Source organism: Aphis gossypii, chromosome 1, assembly GCF_020184175.1.
Source record: "Aphis gossypii isolate Hap1 chromosome 1, ASM2018417v2, whole genome shotgun sequence".
Lineage (NCBI taxonomy): Eukaryota > Metazoa > Arthropoda > Insecta > Hemiptera > Aphididae > Aphis > Aphis gossypii.
In genome coordinates, this window is record NC_065530.1 from 58,632,404 (window position 1) to 58,657,201 (window position 24,798).

The 24,798-nt window shown below is 27.4% G+C and overlaps 1 protein-coding gene across 5 annotated transcripts in view; it reads left to right on the forward strand.

Annotated features, from left to right (window-relative positions):
- The first annotated feature begins 1,805 nt into the window (after nucleotides 1-1,805).
- LOC114122222 (WW domain-binding protein 2) overlaps nucleotides 1,806-24,798 on the forward strand; it is a 148,624-nt gene continuing 125,631 nt past the window's right edge. Inside the window, exons 1-7 of one of the 5 annotated variants that reach the window (XM_050210539.1) lie at nucleotides 1,806-2,559; nucleotides 4,189-4,363; nucleotides 4,439-4,598; nucleotides 4,670-4,819; nucleotides 4,956-5,084; nucleotides 5,774-5,859; nucleotides 7,024-7,087. In XM_050210539.1, the coding sequence (XP_050066496.1) occupies nucleotides 2,501-2,559; nucleotides 4,189-4,363; nucleotides 4,439-4,598; nucleotides 4,670-4,819; nucleotides 4,956-5,084; nucleotides 5,774-5,859; nucleotides 7,024-7,071 (807 nt within the window). In that variant the 5' untranslated portion in view covers nucleotides 1,806-2,500 and the 3' untranslated portion in view covers nucleotides 7,072-7,087. Of the gene's footprint in view, nucleotides 2,560-4,188; nucleotides 4,364-4,438; nucleotides 4,599-4,669; nucleotides 4,820-4,955; nucleotides 5,085-5,418; nucleotides 5,454-5,773; nucleotides 5,860-7,023; nucleotides 8,069-24,798 lie in introns of those variants that run through there. The other 4 variants (XM_050210533.1, XM_027984815.2, XM_027984814.2 and 1 more) reach the window with 4 other exon arrangements.

The following is a 24,798-nucleotide window of genomic DNA, read 5'->3' on the forward strand; positions in this document are numbered from 1 at the left end:
TTAATTAATTTTGTTAAAAGAGCTCTATTGATCCTGTAGGGGTGTTCTAACTCGTAAGTTAGGACTCCTAAGTAGTCCTAACAAAACCAGGCCAATATTGAAGGTCTAGTACAAATGTACTATAAGTAGTTGTATTTGCATATAATTTTAAATTGCTTATTTGCCTTTAAAATTATATTTCATGGTTAATTTATGGACAATTTTAACCACACACTAATAGACAATGATATTTATACTGTGGTTTTGACATTTTTTTATGAAATCTACTGAATATTATAATTATAATAATTAATTTGTCAATTACAGCAGTATATAAAATACTCGTATAAGTACATACCTATAAAGTGGTGTACATACATATATAATATAAAATTATAGAATACTAAGAGTGCTCAGAACAACATATTTCAATTAAAATAACCACCTTGTTTGGAGACGTGACTTACGAAAAAATTCAATTGGTATCTAATTAATACCTAAATAATAATTAGCAATAAGTAGAAGTACAAATGTACAACCAAACTATTTCATGCATAAAAATTAAAAATAAAGGTTTTTAAAATTACATTCTTGTGTAGAATAAAATTATTTTAGTTCATTCATTTATATTTATTCGAAAATAAAAAATTAACAAATAAATTCAATTTGAAAATTGTTTAAAAATAGTAAATTAAAATAATTCAGTATAATATGTTAATATTTAGTTTTAGAAGTTTATAAACTTTGTATTTTAAACAATATTATGATAATAATATTACAATATTATCAATGATCTATATTCTAATAGACATAACGTTATTAGTTATTAAGGCTATTCGGGTATCTAGCTAAAATTGATATTATTGATAGTAGATACAATATGATATGTGCACCATTTCTTAACCACACCTTTATTTTGTCACCAAATATTTACTTAATTATTTTGTTTTTGGGTTTAGTTAAATTTTTAATCTAAATACAAATCAAATTACTCACTACCTAGAACTTATACATTCCACATCATATTTACGGATATAGATTATTGACTACCTATGAATTTAGATAAGTCAATGGCATATTTTTGAGTTTGGTTGCACTTTATTTCATACCTACTTAATTAAAGTTCGACCATAACTATTAAAATACAAAAACTATATATACATAAATTATACATAAATAAATAAATACTAAATTTTATTATTTTTTTAAATATATAAATAGTATATATTTCTGTTTCCTATATTCGGAGACCAAAGTACTAACTATAAAGGCTATTTATCTTTGAAAATCAATAAGGAGTGAGCATTTTTAATTTTTATCTATTAAATAATTTTTAATTCTTCGTAATTGTATTAATAATATTTTGTTTGTAACGCAAGTATGTACGCAACTTATCACGTCCTCATTAACTTCAATTGCTTTTACATTTTACAGTAAATTATGAATATGTATTTTCAATTTTTTTTTTATCAGATTTTTGACCGTAGATTGTTGTAGTAAAAACTAAATAGTCAATACTAAATAGTATTAGTAAATATACTTTCACTAGGATAAAGTACACACACTTTAGATCGATATAGTATACTCTAACGTCTTTAAATAGTAATTACTAATTATTAATATCAAATATAAATAAATAATATATTTTGAATTTATGAAATTAACACACGATAGTGATGAATATTATTTATATTGCAAGCGGGAACGTAGTTTGAAAATATAAGGCTACGTTATGTCGAGCGGAAATCTCCAGCTTGGCGACACTGTGGTGCAGCGCAACCTTGAATATTCGCCAAGAATGTCTAATCTCTGCTCTCTAATCACGACAGCAGCTGTTTACCGAGGACGCGAGTGCGGTCGTAATTTGTCGTATTTGTGCCGTGCGTCGTTCGCAGCTGTAGTTGTTGTCGCCTATCGAACATCCCCCGTCCCACGGTTCATTCAAGATTCGTATCTTTTCCGACGGACAACCCTCCACCGTCTAAAACGTGACAGTTTCGTCTTTACTTTTGAGTGATAATAATTATTGTACGTCGGTGTCGTCGGTCGCGTTCTTCTCAACGTTCCAAACAAGCAACGTTATTGCGTTATTATTTATTATAATATTAACGCTATCATCAGGTCGGGCGCGGTAGGCGTGTAAGATTTTTAAAGAAAATTCGCGATTATAAGAAAATACTCGATCTTTCACACGTATACTGTCTCGCGCGCACGCTCAGGCACTCGCCAACAGCAGATAATAATATTACGTCGTGATTAATAATAAAAATCTAGGTAGTGCGTGTGGTTTTTTGTTATTAATTTCTCGACTACTCGTCACCTCGTCAGTGTGATACCAGGTCGTGTCGCTGTCGTTTCGCGTTTGCGTATTCGCTTGCCCCGTGTGACGCAATCGGCCGAGTATTTTCTTTTCTACGTCGCCGCTGATTCGGTTTTACGAACATCCGTTGCCGACGAGTTATTCTATTTTTCTTCCATTCCTGATTGGATTTCCGGCTAGACGAGACTATCGACGACGACCATGTCGCTGAACACTGCTCACGTCCAAGGTGGCGGTTGCCTAATACACGCTGGCGAATGGTGAGTCATACAAATAATTATGTATGCCCCGTGACGTCCGTTTTATACGGTTTTATACCACCTACGGATTATTGTTATTATCGTATAGATAGTACTACCGATGCACTCGGTGCAGAAGTCGTTGCAGATGCGGCTAATTGCACTTCGGGCCTCGTTACACTTCTCTTATTTTTCGTCTTTCAGACTTACCTGCCGATAAATATACTCCTCGCCCCGTCTAAGAACTTATTTTCGAACGGAATTCTTTTGTGAACGCCATTCGTATTTCGAACTTTTATGTGATGCTGGTTTTAGGATACAGTACCTGTTTGACGTCAGTAGTACGCATTTTAATTAGAACATATCTTAAGTTTGGGCTCTATCCAAAATGCCGGAGTAGTGGTCATCATGCCGATTTTATGACTTCCACCATTGTATTATAATATTATCTAGACGTTGTATACATTTTTTTAATTTGAGTAGGTATCCTTAGTTTCATATATTTGTCCCTGTATATTTTACTTCTTCCATTTTAGGTTGCTACTAAAAAAAAAAATGTGTGATGTTTTAATATTAGACAACAAACTAATGTATTATTTGTTTTTTTAATCACTGGGTTATATTAGGTACTTGGATAGAAACCAGAACTAATTTTTGTAACTCGGATACTTATATAATAGGTATATGTATATATTTCACAACTGTTAGCACTTTAGCAGTATTCTAGAATGTTCTATGGGTGACAATCATTTCATTGGACTGAATAATGAAATTGAATGTTACAAAAAAATTAATTAAAACTAGTACTATGAACATTTAACAAATTTCTAGTGTATTTTCTCATTTTACTTTCATCATCAACTTAATGAAGCGGATAATTGTTTTTTTTTATTTTTAATTGTTGTTATTAAGTTTTAAATGGATAGTACCTAATAGGTATGATTTGTTTATCTGTTATAAACTGTATATTGTATTTATTTTGCAATAAATACTATATAAATGAGGATTTGTATTAGTTGTACCTATTTATATTTGGTGGTGCCCTTAGTAAATCATTGTAATTGTCCCCTCCCCTCGCAGTAAATAAAATAACATTGCTGAACTTTTTGAATTTTGTTTTTAAAGAGTGGTTCTTAATCATAGTTTGAATTAGCTACCTAATGATAAATGAATCATATTTACTTTTAACCTCCCTTATAATTTTTCAGTTTTATTTTTATTGTCTCTTTTTAAACCATTAACCTCCCGATTAACCTAAATAGTGGAATCATTTTTTTTGCAATCTATCTATTAAAAATTTTAAATTGATTTCATTCAAAAACAAATTTAAAAACTAAAACAAAAAGGGTTTTCCTTGAGTTATCTTAATCCAATAGTATTCAGTAGGAGGCTATTTTACTAGTATTAATCTTTAAAAATTTGAAAATCTTTGGAAATCTAAAAATTGCTGTACAAAATAGCTATTTACTAGTTACTGATTTACCCTCTAGTGAGTACCTAGTATATATTTAATACAGAAATTTACTTTTTATATTATCTAAGTATAGAAAGAATATGAAATTAATAATATTAATCTCAATATTTATTTACTTAGTTATTAGTAATAAGTAAAATAAATGTACTTACTTATAATATTTTTTTTATTTTTAGCATTATTTTATTTACTGATGCTGTTACAATTGACTTTCATGGCCAGGATGGCAGAGCATTTCATGGTTCAAAAGTAGGAAAACTGTTTTTAACTACTCATCGTTTAATTTTTATCAACAAATCTGACAAAGATGAGCTTTTATCATTTAGTATGCCTTTTGTTACTCTCAAAGATGTAAGTATTTCTAAAATTTAATTACCTTATTAATGTTTTTACATTTTATAATTTTGAAATTGTTGTAAAAATAAGGTGGAATTGGAACAACCAGTATTTGGTTCAAATTATATAAAAGGTAAAGTACGTGCTCAACCTAATGGAAACTGGGTTGGTGAAGCAAAATTCAAATTGATATTTAAAAAGGGAGGTGCTATTGATTTTGGAAGAGCCATGTTAAGAGCTGCATCAATGGGTATGTATTTTTCTACATAATATAATTCTTATTTAGATCTATATTCATTACAAATCAATGCAATTTTTTAGCTAATAGTAACTACCCTCAAATGGATAATCCACCAGCCTACGCACCACCTGAAGGTCCATACTATATGGCTGATGTTCCATACGGTGTACCTCCTCCTGGCTACTATGGATGGATGCCTTCAACTGCTGCTTTCCCAGATGCACCACCTCGTAAATATATTTTTTGTTTATTGGTTTTTAGAAAAACTTGTATAAAACACAAATCTATTATAAACCATGTGTTTTTTGATAAATTTAATTTATAATTAAAGAAAGTAGGTAGTTCATTTTTGTTTTATTTTTTTAGCTCAATCTGTCTATAGAACTGATATGCCTCCACCATATCCAGGTATTATTGGTTTTACTGGTAATCCAGGTTATGCAAGCGCTCCACCTGCACAAACAGCTCCACCTCCACAACTTTTTAACGGACAAGGTATTAATAGTTTTTAGATTTAATTTATCACATTGTTTATGTATTAGTCAGAAAAATATTTTTTTTTATTTTTTATGAAAATTGAGGTCTGTGCATAAAATACTAATATAAAACTTTCAATAATATATACCAATACACCATGTATAAATTATTTGTATTACTATTTAGCACTTATCGTATTATTTGTATTGTTAATATACCTCATCAGTCATTATCATCATCTCAATATTTCAGTGTAATATTTAATTTGACCTTACTCACAACTTGTTAAACCCAATTAACCAATTGTTTTTTAAGTTTGATTATTTACCAATAGTATTTAATTTTTTCATAGATAATACCAAAAATAATTGAACAAGTTAGTGAAGAAAAAGTTAAAAATAATTCAACATTTGATTTAAAAGGAGCATAATATTATACTTGATACTTATATAATTTAAAAGTAATGATGTATTTAAAATGTTTTATTATCTATTTAATAATTATAGTGCTACTAAAATATATTGTGTTGACCATTGTAGTTACTCTAATATATATATTTTAATTAAAATTTAAAATTCCGAAAAATTTGGCTGTAAGATAAATTATTATTATTTTATAAAACAGTAATATATTATAATTAATCTTCAAAAAAATGTTGTTTAAAAAAATATATAAATCTTAAAGTAACAGATACATAATATTTACAGATGCAAAAGCAGCAGAAGCAGCACAAAGTGCATACTTTGATCCCAACCGACCACAAATGGCTTATGTCCCACCACCATCATACTATGTAAGTTTTTATTTGTTCTATTTATTTAAAAATATGTTGTATCAACATTGTTATAAACTTAGAAAAAAAATATAATTTGAATATGATAAAAGAAATTAACATGTGTATAAAGAATTGAGTTTTGATATTAGTAACCTAAAGAGACTTAAAATACTTTTATAGTGTTATATCACCTTATTATTTTCTATATTAAATGTTTCTGGCACCAAGGGACAGACACTAATTTGACAAATTAATAAAATTTGAATGTAAAATAAAATTCTAATTCCAGAAAATAATTTTATATAATAAATACTGTTTATTGCAGTGAACCCTTTTATGGTGTATTATTTTTTTCTTGTGTTGGTGTCATGAATTAGTACCTATGACATTGTATTCTAGGCAAGTATAATTGTGCTACAACAAGGTAACCTATTGGGAACCACTGGATATTTTATTTATATATTTTTTCAACTTCTAGATTTTTAATATGCTTATTGCTTACAGATAATTTATTTTTTTATTTTACATTTAATGTAGATCTATATTTACTGATTTAAGCAGAATTTTTCTTGTGAAAACTCAGTTTCCAATTTATTTATAGTTTTTGGTTGATTATACATTTTTATTTTTAAAACAATTTAAAAAATACTTTTAATTTTGTTATTAAAACGGTAAATACTGAATTTTAACCCAACCTTGTGTTTTATAAGTAATCAATTAAATATTTTTTGTAATTGAAAGAACAAAAAATACAAAATATTATGTTGAATGAATTTTAAGATAGAATATAATATAAGTTATAATTATTTTTTTAGTCAATAATTTTTGTGACATTGAAATCAGGTCTTATAAATTATTTATTTTTATCATCATAAATACAAATGGTTGTACTAATATTTATTATTTTTACATTTAAATTAAAAGTAACTTAAACTTAACATTATTAATTATTAGCTATAAGTTGTAACTAACAAATAATTCATACTTATTATGTTTGTTATAATATGTAATATATTGTAGCTTGTTTGTAATTGATAATAGTGAATCAATTACTCAATTGAAATAAGTGAAGTTAAATGATGTATTTAATAAATTATATTCTAAATAATATGGTCCTGTTAAATTTTTAATTATTATGTTATAACAGGCTTCCAATTTAAATTGAATATATTTTTGTTTCAGGAACTTCCTCCACCTTACAAAGAATCTGAAAATAAGAAGAATGATTAAAATTACAAAAAAAAAAAAAACATGTTTATGTCTACATTCCATTGATTGTTTTGTATAATTTTATTGTTTTTTTTTTTTTTTTTAAAGTGGTATTGAAACATGCAAGATCTTTGTGATTATACTGTATGATTTCAACAGTTTATTTATCTTAGTCAATATGGGGATAATTACCATCACATTTAATCATACTTAAGAAATCGCTCATTAATTTTTTTTTAAAATTTTTTTTTATAAAATGATGCTAGATAACTTAACAAAACTAGTAAAAATATCAAAGAAAAAGTTGAAAATGATGTTTTAAAATCTCATGTGTTTCTGAGCTAGACATTAATTTAGTACCTATTTAAAACATACTTTTAGTCATGTAATGTCTTTATTTGTGTATTCCAAGTATGTCATCTTCATGTTAACACATTATCAATAATTTTCATATTACACAATGTCCACTATGTGTGCTGTTATATTCACTATTAAGAGAAAATCCTACTAATTATTGTTTTTGTAAATATTTTTCATTAAATATGTATTTTTACAAATTCTGTTGAATAATTTTAGATTTCATAGATTTCTTACAATATTTTACTCTGTTGTGTAAGAGATGTTTATTGTATTTTACCTATGGGCGATTTCTATTATATCTACATAGTTATTTTATTCAAATATTATACTATTTTTATACGCTTATTTTTGTTTCATTTCATTTAGTTATAGAAAAAACATTATATTCTTCATAATAAAAATTAACAGAAATATTTTAGTTTTATTTGACATTGTAAATTATTTTCTTATGTGATTTTGGTGTACAAGGTTACTACCGAGCATTATTGCATTAATAATAATTTACCTCTTGGCTGCGGTGCTGTTGGATTACATATTAAATTCCTAATGAGGCAACAAATGAAGAAATTTATTTAATTAATATTATAATTATTATATTTTGAAAAGTTATATTTTATTATACAATGATATATAAATATAATATATAGAATCAAATGTACTGATTGGGTTTATATAAAACATATTTTCCTTCATCTTTTTGAGTTTTATGCGTATATATTAAATAATATTATAAAATTGTTAACACTATACTGTTACCAATGTATCTATTTTAAAGTAATTAATGGTGTATAGTGCTTACGATAAAAACTGCACTTACTTACACAAGTAACAGGTTACAACTTCTCATTGTGTAGTATGTTATTGAATTTTAAACTTTTTTTTTTATTAGTTATTTAAGTTATTTTATCTCTGAGACGTATATTAATAATTAGTATTATAATTTATAATAATATGCTAGTGAGGATTGGAGAGGATGCTTATTGTGATATATGTTTCATAAAAATAATAAAATCCATTTAAATTTGTAATTCGTTATTCGGTTCTTAATATCCAATGATGGGGTAACTAAATGTTTTTTGATAAAAAAATCTTTTCTTGGTAAATAGACTTTTTTTGTTGCGGTTTATTAAGTTTTGTTCTTGTTATTAGTTATATACTTATATAGTTATTTATATATAAATAATACGACTATAACTGAGTGTATAAATCCAGGCGGAGGCGAGTAGGTACTAGAAATTTATTCAATTATTCTTGTTTGAAGAGTGGTGGCGCGGTGACTGTTATAAACCATTAAAACATAAAATTACATAATCTGATTTAGTTAAATTAGATGGTCTATGGAGTTGACAGCAGTTATCAGTAAAGTGAAATTATTTTTATGTTGTCACTGATTTCGGTTGTCTTGATATTTTATTTGGTTACGTAGATACTTGAGACATAAATGAGCAGTTGTTTGGAAATTACGAACAAATTGTGTTGTTCGAGTGTTCGACATAAGTAAATATGCTAATGAATGGCATTGGTACAAATTTAAAACATGGTTACAAATGTTACCATGTAATAATGTAATATGCAAAAATGTGAAATCGCTAACACGACGTAACTGTGTTGTCGCTGTTTATGATATTTCCGCTAACACCTTTAAAAAAAAAAGAATTAATGATTTATGAATACCTATTGATGAAATATTTGTATTATTTTAAGAAAATTACAAGCGATATATTAAGTACTAATAAGTAGACAGGTAGACTGCAGAGTAGATAGTTTCAAATTTGTTTCGTTATATGCTCGATGATAGGTCAGACAACTGACAAGGGAGAAAATGTATGTATAAATTTTTATTTTATTTCATTGTCATTTACTGATGTACTTATTCATATATTTTTATTTTTACAGACGTTTTTTCATTCTTATTTTGTTTTTAAGAAAGTATCAAAATATTTTCAAGACCAGACATTGTAACGAATTTTTTAAAATATGTGGATTAATTAAGGTACTTAAAGTACTTATTATCTTATCTCTATATTGTACACTGTTAATTTTACGGTACCTATTTATAGTAAGATAGGTATCATTTTATTTTATTTATATTGACAACGATTATGGACAAGAGCCTAATATGTACAAAAACATAGTAGGAGTACATAAGTAGGTACCGAAAATTAAGTAAAATTATGTATTACATTCGTTTTCACGTCGTTTTTCAAACAGTCTTCCCAGTTTCTACGTACTAATATATATTGTTCTCTTCGATGGTTCTAACTACAAGCTACCTATTAAATCTACTTTTGCTGCCTCTTATTGACATTTTATGTCTTTGCTTTGGCAGTTGGCACACAGAATCGAAAAGAGTTACGGTTACCCTGGTTACCTGGTTACCTGGTTACCCCTAGTGACGGTTTTCAAAGACACAAAAGACATAAAATGTGGTAATTCATTGCAGACTCGTATGCAATATGATTTCACGTCTTCTTCTTTTTAATCTTTACATTCAACATAATATTTAATCTCTCTTGCACAAATCAATGAACAAATTAACAAAATGTACCTAATGATATAATGAATTTTTAATTTACATTTATATTTGTTTTTATATATTTTTTATTATATTTTATATTTAAAAAAATATATTTACCATCATTTTAGATGAATTAAAACTATACTTTAAGTGTAAAAAAAAGTGGTCAAATGAGTAACACTCTGCTGTATTATAGTAGGTTACTATAATTGATGTATTAAATTTAAATCCAATGATAGATATCATTGTATACGAAAAACGATTCTGAACGAGATGATTTGTCAGCCTACGACATAATTTCCAGTGGTTGGTGAAAAAGGTGGTATATGTTTTAATGGTCAAAGTACACCAACATTTTAGTTATTTTATAATTACTGTAAGCCAAACTTATGGAAAATCTTTTATTAAATTTTCAACTCTTAGCTATTTATACAAAAATTTTTTATGAATTTATACCTACAAAATAATTTGCAAATATTCATGATTTTTACGAATTTTTGTCAATATTTGAACTCTAAATACTAATAAATTGTGCCTATGTATCCTTATAATTTTTTAATCATTATAAGAATAACTCATGAGGAACTTTGTATTCAATTTTAAAGTATTTTGACTCGGACAATAAAATTTAATCGATATTCATAAATAAAAAATGAATATTTCAAATGCCTGTAAACAGCAATATACAAAATATTTGAAAATTAAATCATGCAAATAAAATGCCAATCCAAATAACTCGTGAAATTTTCAAGTGTCTACGACTTATACTTTTTGAATTGTAAAATATTTAATTTCGTTTGAAGATAAATCGTTATCGTTAAGTGATTTCATAAACATTTAAAATTCAAACACACATAACATTTTTTCTATTATGATGTTTTGAGTTTTCTTTATAGCTATTTGAAGGAAAATTTATGAAAAACTTAGTATTGAATTTTTTAACCTTAGATATAAGCATAAAAAATGTTGTGATTTTTCAACTACAAAATTACTTGAACATTTTCGAGATTTAGACATATTTCATAACAATTTGAACTATAATAAATTATAAAAATTGTGACTAACATAGTCATGATTTTCACACTCTTTAAATTAATTTTACCGTAACGTTTTGGAATTTTATACTATTATACCTATATCAAATAAAAACCAATTAAATTAGGTACTCAACGAAAACATTAATTTTTTATAACTTATATTTTAAACCAGTGGTTCTCAACCTTTTTTGGTTCACGGCACACTATAATACATCACAAATTTTCACGGCTCATTCACACACTTAACAACCACAACAACTTCAGCAACTTCGCCGAAAACACTGTTTTCAATATTTAATAACATTTCTCGCGGCACACCGGTTGAGCACCACTGTTTTAAACATTGAAAAAAATATGATCCAATATGAAATATTTTAGCAGCTATGCATAAACTAATAAAAATGATAGCTAGTATAATTAGTGTGTTTTTATGTATCAGAGGGTTTATTGTAATAGAATACGCAATTTTTTTTTTTACTACGAGCCTTTTTCTATGTTAGACAAGAGGTCAGTTCTCAAGTATAATAGGTTTAGCACTAGCTGTAGAATAACAAAATAAGAATAATTGTGCGTGTTTTGAATTGGTACCATTATATTTATAAGTACCAAATGGGAAGGAGAGTCAATAGAGTTTGAGAGGAGTTTTCGAATAAAAGACATTGTTGATAACGATGGTCGTCTAAGGTGGAGAAATTCAGAAAATGAAGAACGGAGTCACAAGGTACATAATTAATATTAAAAGTATCTTAGAAATCTGTCCTGGATACGCCAGAGTTGTTTGTAAGCGATCTGTAGATTGTAGATAGATCTGTGGACAGTGGATTCCAAACAAATTAACCACATTCAAAAATAGGCTGGACAAGGGAATACAAATTTCCTTTAGGAGAGTTATAGAGCATAATAATAATACTTATATTAGGTATTATACATAATGAATGGTTTAATTAAAAGTTAATAATAATATAATATGGTAGGTATATACAAACATATATTATTATAATATTGAAGTATTAATAGGTATTAGGTAGTAAATAAATATAATGTTACCTACTTGTGAATAAATTTAAAATAAAATAATGAAGTTATTAGTAATACTAAAAAAAATATTATACTTAGTGTCTAGTGATAGAGGCTGATAGACCGTCTTCGCTTAGAATCGTTTTCTGCATACGTACAATGAAATATCATTTAACTAAAATTTAATGCACAGTGATCTATTATTATTCAGTAGGATAATAGTAGTAGGTAGGCACATACTATTTCATCAGTAGGTAGGTACCTAACTATCAGTCGTTTCACTGCAGGCCAAATATTATATAATTATGTGAAAATCAGAGTTTCCAACTAAAACGGTATATGGTGTGCTCTTGTGTCTCGTTCATAGTGCCTACTGCCTATTTATACAAAAATATAATATTGTAGCTAATAGACTTAAAACATAAAAAACAATGATTATAATAAAAAGAATAAAACTAACACAACTAACAAAATACCTGCAGACCTACAGTTAGTATATTTTCTTTTTATACTGTTTTTTTTTTATTTCCAACATAAACAACTTTGATAAATAAAAAATGTTGTTATATTTTTCAAACGTCATCAACATAATTATTACAAGCCATCAATATAAAATCATATACAGAGCGATTCACTAATCATGTTCACTGTGTTTTTATTCTTTAATAGGTAATGTATATCTATTCAAATCTCGATATTATGGTATATTATGGAACATAAATTTTTAATTTATATTTAAAGTTGTCATGTGGGCTGTGGCGATTAGTGATACGAACATTTTTTCAATTGGAAACCAACCATTTTTAAGTAAATGTCGTTATGTCTAGATCGAAATTCGAACTAGTAAGTAGTTTCCAACTTTTTAAATTGTATGAGTATAATAATACTCGTATATAATACGTATGTATAATACTTTAATAATAATTTATAACTAATATATAATAATGGTGTTATATAAAATACAAAGTATATATAATATTTAGTCTTGTTCTTATACATACTCGGACAATTTTTACAGATTATAATAATTCAGTAAATTAATATACCTAACCTGTAATTATTCCCATAATAATTTTCAATTAAATTATAATAGGTATGCTTAATACATAAAGTTTGATAACTCAAAAATTACTTGTTTTAATATTAAAAAAAAAAAAATTATCTGTTTAACAATTATTTACAGTAAAGGAGGAGAATTATCTTTTAATGAAACATGTTTGAATCCTAGTACAATACTCTCCTGAAATTCAGTATGGTAAAAAATACATTTTTTCCAAGTATTTAAAATATTATTGAAATACTTTTTCTTTAAAATATTTTAATTATTACACTAATACACGGGAAAAGTACTTACGAATACTTTTAAAATACTTTTGGTTATTCTTTTGTAGGTTTGTAATTAATGAAACATTGTAGTATTCTAGTACAAATTAATTTATATTAATTTATTAAATAATAATTGTATATTGTACTTCAAAAACATATTTTCAAATTTTCTGTCTGTCATGTTGGTTAACTCATAGTGAATAAGACTATTGTTGGAATGGACAATAATATTTTTCCAACTAAATTTTTCAAATATTTAATATATTTTTCAATTTTTCAATAGAATTCAATACTTGAAAATGTATTTTAATATTTTACAAATTTACAATACTGTTTAAATAGTTATTTAAATATTTAAAAAAATGATGTTTATGAATAAAGGCAGGCGTAGGAATCGAACAGAGTATTGTAATTATGGAATTTTGATGTGTTATTTTGATTTTTTATTACTTATAACTATATCTGAGCGAATATATCTTTTGGTTTTAACTTATATTGTATGGCGCTAATAAATATATCACCTGCTGATTTGTCGTATCCAAGAAATCCAAGACTTCGTCGCGCCGATTTCGGTACGACATCTGAAGTCAACGCAATAACCTGAAACACTCTGTTTGATATAAGAACGACGCACACGTCGTGTGCTCGTTTTAAGTGCAGTTTACCTACTGTATAGTGTTTACTTAGTTTTATATACATATTGTGTTGGTCGCTGTTGGTAAAGTATAATAAATTCGTAAGTCGTTGTTTTTACAGCGAAACTTTTGACTCCATACCTAATGTAATAAATGCAACTCCAGCTGCGTGGACAACGGAATGACGAATCAGCCGAAAGTGTAAAAACTGCTTAATAATCCTTTGTGTAAATTCAAAGTGTGATGGTGCTATATCTTTCCTCCTGCAGAATTTTAAACCCAGAAACGCCACTGCAGCTATGAAATACCTAGATTTATTCATATTATAGTATAATTTGAGGTTTTATCGGTAACCGTAACCTATACAGGTATTATATTATACTAAGATTCAAATTGTTTTCGTTTTAAGTATACTCGCATATAACCTACTATATAATATGCACATGTAGATTGTAGGACGTAGGTATATATATTATTATTTATTATTTTTTTAAACACAAGTTTAGGTATGACAGGTTTGTATAATTTTTAATTAATCCAAATAATCATTTTCAGTTAAACATATAATATGTGGTTAAATGAACATTGGAAAAATATAACTATTGATAAACTATAGACAGTATTTGAAAAATCATAAAAATAAACAAAAATGAAAATTTGGGCCCACATTGTCGTTTATCATTAGCTTTTTAGCGGCTCATTTGGTAAATAATTTTTCACAAGTTATGATATCTGGAAAGTAAAAAAGAACAATGGATCAGGTTAAACGCCGAGGCAGTAGCGTGATGGACTTGAAATTGTTCAGAGATGGTCGATAACATTACACCCACCTAAAAACCCGATAGAGTCATTTACTGTAATATTTTTTTAACTACCTGTCGTACTATATTTACTAAAATACTAGTCAACTCTAAATTATTACTCGTGTTGGTATCCATCACTCCTTAAAAAAATTAGAGACATCTGACTCTCGATTACTTTACGCCGCTGTGTTGGGGTACTTTCAAGTAAATTATAATTGAGGAATAATTTTTCGCGCCCGATGTGCATTATATTATAATATAATAATTTACACACTAACCACTTGTTGCTACCTTCCACTGCGCTTAATTAACAATACATAACATTTTACCAACATTTTATTAAAATGCTCGTTCTAATTCATCTGCAGCAGTTGTAGATACCTATGTACAACAATAATACACGGAAGCACCGTGTGCGTTTAATTTTTTTAAACTTTTATCGAGTCTTCAGCATAGTAGGTACAGTGATTAGTGATTACACGGATTAATCTTCCACGTTATGCATGTTATAATATATTATAATAATGTTTCTAACATTCGATATTCCGCGTACATTCAGCTCGTATCACTATTAAATAACTTCGTTTAAACTTTAAATTTAGTGGATCGATCGCGATTGGGCTTCATGAAATCGTTTTGACGTTGTAAACGCTCGCAAGTTGAAAAAATGTATACCTTTATTCTATAATATTACTGTACTAAAGACTATAATAAGTGTAATATAATATCATTCAATTCACATTTTATTTATTTTCATAAAACTATGTACTATATTTTTTTTTGTATTGAGATATACTACAATACACATACTCGTTCTTCGATTAATCATATTATAATATTAGAAAGGATTTTTTAACGGAAAAATCTTCTATTTTCTATTACATTGCAGTTTATTGGTAGTTGCTTTATCTTTTATCGTTGGTAAATGCTTGAAAAATATATATCCGAGAATTACAATATAATTTATTATTAATAGATAGCTACTTGATTTTATGACAAGGATATTTGATTAAAGGTTGAATTGATCCAATGACAGTTTCCACTGTTTCTAGATCCGTAATTCACAATTTAGGTCATGGTGGTATTTCCCTTACTAGACGTAACTGTTGTTCCCTTAGATTTAGGCAATTGGACGAATTTAATATTTTATTATTGTATTTACTTAAATTTTATGTATATATTTATTTACTGTATATATTACACACACTGTTAGAACCATAAACACTACATAGTAAATACTTTGTATTTTTTGTGTCAGGATTTACAAAGTTTAGTAGCTGATAAACCACACTCACGTGTCCCGATACGATAGATGTGATTTATACCTAACATTTATATTAATATATTGAGATTGTCGAGATCTACAGCTATGAAACCGAAGATCAATATGTGGATCGACAATTGCCGACATAAAATTATGAACGTCGATCCATGAAAAAAGAATGTCCCTTAACGTCAATGGACTTAGAAGTTCGAATGCCTCCTCCACCAATCAAATTTTGGAAACTTTGTGACTTGATTAAATGGATATTTTCATTTTTTACCCTTTTTTTAGTACGTCTCTCGACTCTCATCTTTAAGGATCTATAAGATGTGTAGGTGAATGATGGCTATATTACTATGTATAACGTCACAGGTCCACACGAGTATATATCATGTGCTGTTAATGTAAAAGTCTTTGGTGAACTGGAACAGTGCACGACGGTTACACGTGGCGTTATATATATGTTTTACTATGTACAAAACGTTTTTCGGGGCTTTGTTTTTTTTATTTAGTCCCATTCTATTGTCGTTACATTACTGAGCACACGTCCGCCTATACATTAAAGGAATGCATAGAGTTTTCAAATTTTGCGTGACAAAATTTTTTGTAGAAATCAACGTAATTTTTCACCATTTCTGTTATACGAAATTTAGAAGAATATAATATATACATATTACATACATTATATCAAATGATTATACGATTATACGACATGTACATTGTAAATATTGTGCAATGCGATGGTTGGATAAAAATTACTGTATACCATTTACTGCTTCATTAACCCATTCACCGTTTAGATATTAAATGACTATACTTAGCGAGTGTCCACAAAATATTCTAAGAAATTTAAACATATTTTATGTTGTTCACTCATTGCGTGACTCAAAATATTGGTAACCGATTTATATTTTATATGTAGGTTCTCAATTTTAGATTCTGAACGAAGTGATGAATGTATTGATTTTACAATGGTGTGTTTTTTTTTTTTTTTTTTTTTTTGTGTCTGTGTACAGCATAACTAGTCGAAATAATGCTCCAATTTCAAACTATGGGGGTGATTTCCGATGTAAAAGTGAATATCCTTGGTGCATTATAGAGGTAAAAAGTTAACATTTTCCAACAGTTTTCAAAAAAATCGAGAAAAACAAAAAAAAAATGACGGAAAAACGGCAATTTTTACGCAAAACCAGTTTTCGACCAAATCGATTTTTCATTTATGGTTGTAATTCAAAAACTAATCACTGAAAATACTTGAAATTTTCACCAAATGTTAATGTCAGTAGTATCCGTATATAGTTAAATTTTCAAAAAATTTTGACTTTTTTTGAGTTATTTATAGACCACTGAAATTTTCGATTTTTTTGAGAAATTTTTTTTAAAGTGTCGATAAAAAATTGTTGGATGACCAAAAAGTTTTGAAAATTTAATACAAGGTTCCTTATGAGTTGTTTTTAATGTAGCTAAAAAAAATTAAAAATCGTTAGTCACAATTTTTTTTTATAAGCGTTTTTAGTTCAAATTTTTACGAAATCTGTCGAAAACGCGAAAATTTGCAAGTAATTTTGAAGTTGAAAAATCATAAAATTTTTTTCTTTTATAACTAAGTTTTGAAAATTTGGTACAAGGTTCTCCATAAAGTTTTCTTCAAATATCTGTAAAAAAAACTCTACCGGATTCAGACAAAAAAATTTTATGAGTGTTTGAAATTTAAATTTTTACAAAACCGCGTTAAATAACAGCCTCAAACGATTTTTGATATTTGTTATAATTCAAAAAGTATAAGTCGTAGATACTTGAAAATTTTACCAGTTATTTAGATTGGCATTTTATTTACTTGATTTAATTTTCAAAATATTTTGAGTTTTTTTGAGCTATTTATAGACAACTGAAATTTTCAATTTTTCTGAAAAATTGTTTTTGAAGGGTCGATAAAATTTTTTTGGCCCTATCAAAATACTTGAAAATTTTATAAAAAGTTCCTCATATGTTATTCTTAAAGCGATTAAAAAATTATAAGAATACATAGGCACAATTTTTTTTTATTAGCATTTGAAGTTCAAATATTGACAAAAATTCGTCAAAACCATGAATATTTGCAAATTATTTTGTAGGTATATTTCATAAAAATTTTTGTATAAGTAGCTAAGAGTTGAAAATTTAATACAAGGTTTTTCATAAGTTTAACTTACAATTATTATAAAAGAACTTAAATTTTGTTGTATTCAGGCCATTAAAACATAAACCACCTTTTTCACCAACCACTAGAAATTATATCCTAGGCTGACAAATCATCTTCGTTCAGAATCGTTTTTCGTATACATTGATAACTATCATTGGATTCAAATTTAACACTCCTATAATATATAATAATGATCCATACGGCACCTAATGTACAGCAGAGCGGTACTCACTTGCCCGCTTTTTTTGCTTATAAAGTCCACCATTTACTGGAAAATTTTTGATAAATGATTTATGTGAAAGCTCATGATGAAATTTAATATTGAAAACTTTAAAAACATCTACTGTCTGGTGGCAAATCAAATAAACTGGCAAGGCCTCTGAGCGGTTCGGTAAAATAAAACAATTTAATCTCGTCCACTTAGGCAAGAACTGTTTGCTTTAAAATTCAACTTTTTTGCTTTTCTTATCCATAATAAAATAAAAACAAAATAAACACGAAAAAAGTAACAACGTAATACAACGGAAATTAAGTCAACGTGGCCCAGCTGCCGACGTATAATCGGCACATTCCACTCAATTCAAACTTTGATCTAATAAACAAAAATAATGCATTACAACATTGTAACGTAATTTTCTTTATACGAATTTTATTATCTTTTTTTCCTTGTCTGTGGGTCAGATAAAAATTTTTACGGCCTTCTAGAAGCAATTTGGTGATCACTGAGTAGTATATATTTTAAATGGTTGTAAGTGTTTATTAAGTTTTCAAAAGTTTTTATGGGATCTATTTTTCTTTAGAGACCCAAAGCTCGGTTAGCTCACCTTAATCTGGTTCTATTCGGTAGCTACCTATTTTTCACGAACGTAATATTATATTATGTAAGGTGGTATGATGTATGTACACTGTACAGCCCGTACATGACGGCGGCATATACCATACGGAGGTTTATATTTGTTCTGGTCCAGAACGTGCAAAAGACCGTATTTTATGTATATATACTTTCGCGTGTGTGCGAGTAGTCTTTTCTACACTTATATATATATATATTATGTACTATTTATATACTATTATTTATCGTGTTTGCGTAATCGTCACGTTTGATCGATTCGGAACACGGAGCGAAGATCACGGTCGTTCCGGCGCAATAGCTTTATTCCTTACATTTTTTCTATACGGACAATATTGTACAGGTTTTATTTTATCAAATCCGCGCTTAAAATCGACCGCAAACGGCTTCGTTCATTACATTATTTAATATTTCCAAGTTCTATACTTGTGTGATTGCGTTAGTCACGCTTGCGCGTATTACGATAGTAAAAATAATTTATAGTCACACTCGTTTTATTTTTCACAGATAATTTTTATTTCCGCTACAACGATAGAATCACATTATTAATTCATTTCTACACTAAATACATCGAAATCCATCCGTTGCGATAGCGTAGTATATTTTAATTCAACGTGTTTAAATGTAAATCTTCACACTGGATACGACGTGAAATTAAAAATCGAGGACGTCCGTACGATGTGTCGACGTACCTTCGATATACAATTGTTATCAGATGAATTCATTATTGTTATTTTATAAAACAGTTGTATTGTATCTTTGTAGTATGTGATCTATACAGTGTTCTCAATGATATAATAAGTAGGCACATTAACTGTGAAGTGTGTGTTTTTGACTTATAGTATAATATAGTGTAGTTCCTTAGTTCCTGTAAATATTAGGTATTACAAATGTTTTTTATAAAATATGGAAGAAAGATTAATTGTAGTTGAATCTTGAAGTGAAGAAAAGGCTACTTTTTGACAAGAGTTTAACTAGTTTAAGAACGTAAAATAATTCAAAATATAGGTAAGAAATATGGAACGAAGTAGCTGTTAATGAGTTTACAAATGACTAAAACTAAATTCTGTTTAATTATTTTTCATATTTTTAATTAAAGTAAAAATCACCTATTAATTTTAATCATTGGAATATTGTAAAGTTAATTGTATTATTGTTATGGCTATTATAGTTTACTCTTATATTAGATACCTTTTATATTAATTTTACTATACATTTTTCAATATTTTTATTTTTACAATGGCTTAATATATGAATATTTTTCAATGATGTTTTTAATTGTACATATTACAAATTAATATAAAATAATTAGAATTACTATACTCCTATATTCTGGTCCACAGAGGAAGTAAATCGTCTCCCGTCCAAAACGTGCCCGGTTTCAATATTTCATGTATGTCTCATCTATTTTGACATATCGTAGTACGTCGTCGACTATCACATAAGGGGGGGGGGTAAGCTACGGAATGGTCTCTGCCGTCAGTCTACATGAGCGAAACGGTTTACTTCTCATGTGGGCTGGAGTATGGTTACCATATTATATTAAATTTATTGATATATTTAGGTAATAAAACTCAAATTGTTAAGTTATTGTAATGGACGTCGCGTATTTAGTGTGGGAAGGCCTTTTATACGATTTAGATGTATCGCGGAGCAGTTAACGTATATACCTAGGCACTTAATAATAATATTAATCATTATTACTATAGTAATACATAGTCTCATGTGGCTATTAAATGGGCGCCAACCAATGGACCATCTCTGTTTGAGTACATTTCATACATACCATGTATAATAATAATATAATGATATGTGTAATATCCATGTAGATAGCCACAATAATAGTCAATAATAAGATGAAGTTCGTAATTTATTTAATATATTTATATTGCTACTTAAAAATTTAGAATTAGACCACGCGAATGACGAGTGCGACATAACCAGGGCTTGTGAATTTAATACATTGAGAAACCATGAAGTATACATGCTGTCTGCATGCACCTTAAGTTCAATAAAAAAATAAAAAATATACACTAAAAATTCTAAAATAAACTTAATAGGTTATATGCAAAAATAACGATAAATATGTGTACCTAATCTACCTATATATATATACAAATATATTACTACAGAAAATAAATAGATGATGTGCTTTATAAAATAATATATATATTTTTAAATAATTTATTGTACTCCCTTTATTAGTATATGCATTTATCAAACATAAATATTAACAAAAAAAACTATTTAGGCTAAAAGCATGTAAAAGTGGTAAAACACAATTTCACAATTTAAGATAATAATGTATAATTAAATTATTATCTCAATTATTATTTTGAATTCAGAAAAAAAATTCATCGATATGCAAGATCATAAAATTCTTAATGCTGTAGGTCATAATATTTATACCATTACTTCTTATTTGTTCTGAAAAAAAATGAAAAAGGATCAAATATATAAGACATGGGTATACCTCCGTTATATCAATAAAATGATCGTGGGTCAACGATTTTTTTTATCAAGATAATATGCAATATTCAGCTGTTATTTTTACCAATTATTTCTAGATTACATGCTTACTTTTATTTCGTAAACAGTAATTAAAAAAACATTTTTAACAGACTCTTTTTCATAAAGTACTTATACGTTTACTCTTAAGTCGCAAGCTACTAATTGTTTTTCGTTTTTAATAAACAATTTATCTTTATGCCGCTCTAGGTTCCAATATAATATTAATACGTTTTTGCTACACTTGTCAGTTGCAAATCGATCGATACCGAAATATTTTTACAAAACAAGTCATTCTATGCAGGATGCGTAGATATCTGCGGCATCGACGGTGAACACTTATTGTAAGTATAAAACTATATTTTTATGATTATTTGAAGGAATACAATACAAAACGTATAGATATATAATTATTATATTATATTAAATAACGACTGTTTTTCCGGTAAGTTTGAACATCTAGACAAATGCTTGAATAAACATGATTTGGTTTTTAGAAATAATAACAACAATAAAATCCCTACTTTTTTCGTTTTAGTAATTTCCATACGTTTTTATATTTAGATCTTACGACTTTAAATTGTATGCGTTCAAAATAAAACTTTTTACATTACGATTTATACGAGTTTGTGTAAAAATAAATTGTTATTTTATACGTACCTTTCAACTTTCAAGTCTCAATAACTATAATGTTATAACTAATAATAAAAATAATAATAATAATAATAATAATGTTATTCTTATGTGGCATCAACTATAAAACGTTACCTATCTTTGATACACGGCGAAAACATAAATACAAAACAGGGGAATACGAGAGAGTTTTTATGTTAAACTAAACACTATATTTAGTTATACAAAGTACACTTTAATGCATATTAAAAATAAAATGGAAATCTAATAACATATTTTACTTTGAAGATGTCTTGGAAGCATTTAACACGGAGCTGAGTAAGCAATGAATCGAGACTACTTCAGAACACGTATTTGTAGTCGGCTGAAAGATTATCATTATACATTTTGTAAAGTTATCAAAAATAGTTATGGTCGATATGATGGACTTTGTTACGTCTTAATTTTTTTTCTTGTGCGCTTACCAATGGAAATTCATTGACAATCGTGGTAACTGTGAGAGCGAACCACGGTCGAACATAAATGCATTTAAACCACACGCCGTCTTAATGCGTTTTTTAATGACCAAACGGTTCATAATTTTTCAGTTCTTCAATACGGATTTTTTACTTAATATCTAATTCATTAATTTTTTATGATATTATTCCATTGTTGCTTATATATAGTGTATATGTACATATACATTTTCAACTTCCATTTTGATACTGTACAGAATTTTAATTTAAGTACATAACGCGATAAGCACATTTGGGAGCGCTTCTTAAACCATGAAAAGTGGCAATACTTTGATAGCTACGTGTGAATTAGATTATATACACCCCGCGTGTTTCACTAAATAATTGTCTGTCATTCTTTGCATGAACAACCGACACGATAAACGCACTACTGCAGTGTAGCAGAAATGCCTATCTAACGCGCCGTGTTAGCCGTTTACATTAATATGTATATTTTTTTTTAAATATCTAGATTCTAGATATTGATATTGAACACTTGTCATTTTTATCTATAATTTACGTTAAATATTTCTACTTTTAAAAATTTCGAGGGGGGGTCCGGACCTTTGGATTCCCCTTAGTTACGGTTTTGTCGATAACAGTAGTATATTGTACCTACCTACCATTGATTATATAATTATATAATTATTATGTATAATCAATGCTATCTACTTACTTGTCTAGGTTTTTTAGTGGTTGTTAAAAAAATGTCGCCACGTTCTTTTCTCAGACTGCTTTAAATATAAAATATTTACATATTTGTATAAAGAACAATTAACAAATACTTGTACGATGGTTAGTTATTGTGGAGATTTCTGTTAGTGAAATAATTCAATGGTTGACGTAGTTAGTCTAGAGCCTAGACGTAATTGAACTTGAATTTCTATAATATATTATCGTAAATAAGTATCTATTATTATTATTATTATTAATATTATATTATATGATAGTAAGTAATAATTTCTTTTTGGAGTTCTGAATTATTACAGATCAGACATGTGTTACATAATTCAATAAGTTTTAATAACTTATTAAAAAAGTTTGGAGTATTAATTATTTTATCTAAATTATAGTAAATTTTAGTGAAAAATACCCCTTACAAATATTAATTATTCTAGACCTGATAATAAAGTAACTATAACTATTTTTATTTTGTTAAACAATTGACTATGTCCCAAATGTCCATCTTTATTCCTTAAGTCTTAGCTAAATTGTACTTATTATATTTTAGATAAATTTACTAAATCTAATTTAATTAATTGAGCGTTCACTTTTATTTTAAAACTTTGGTTAAGTCAATTAAAATTTTTATAAATGTCATAATATAGAAAACTTGCACGAAAAAAAAGAATAATTTAAATTTTCTATGTAATTTCGAAAACGTAAATATGTTGTTGTTGATAAAAATGTAAAACCAACAACGATAATTTATTAGGTAATATGCAAACTTACACGGTTTAGGTAGAACACCTAGAAATGTGATTTATTATATGTCGCACGTGATATCTATTATCTCAAATGTTTTTAGGAGCATATAATTAAATTATACTGAGGTGCCGTTAAAACGTGACTGTCTGTTTTTTAAGCCATGTCCTAATGTTTCAAAAAACTTCAAATGGAACGCTTTTTGTTCTGCGTTTAGATAAGGCTTTGTTCCGATTCCGTCACTTCCATATAATAATACGTGCGTAATAGAAAAAAATCTATACTTGAAATGCAAAACAATATTTTTACGATCTCGTATTGAAAATTCGAAACCAAAGTTATAAAAAATAGTTTTGTAACAGAAGTTTAATAATATGGTAACTGTTTCTAGTAAAGTAGGTATATATTACTTCGCTACGTTATAGCAACAGTTTTCGACTCTTTTTGTGTTACGAGCATCGAATGCCGACAATTGACGATCAATAATATTGTCAGTAAGAAACATGAGATATAATATATTATTGTCGCATTGGTATTGCTGTATTTAAATAATTAAGGATACGAACTAGTACACTATTTTCAACAATACACCTCGTCCTTGTTGCCCAAAGCGCAAACAAAATGATTTTTTAAATAGCTCAACAGCGTAAAGTTCAGCTTTATTATTTGTATGTATAATTAAAACTCGCTTTAGTT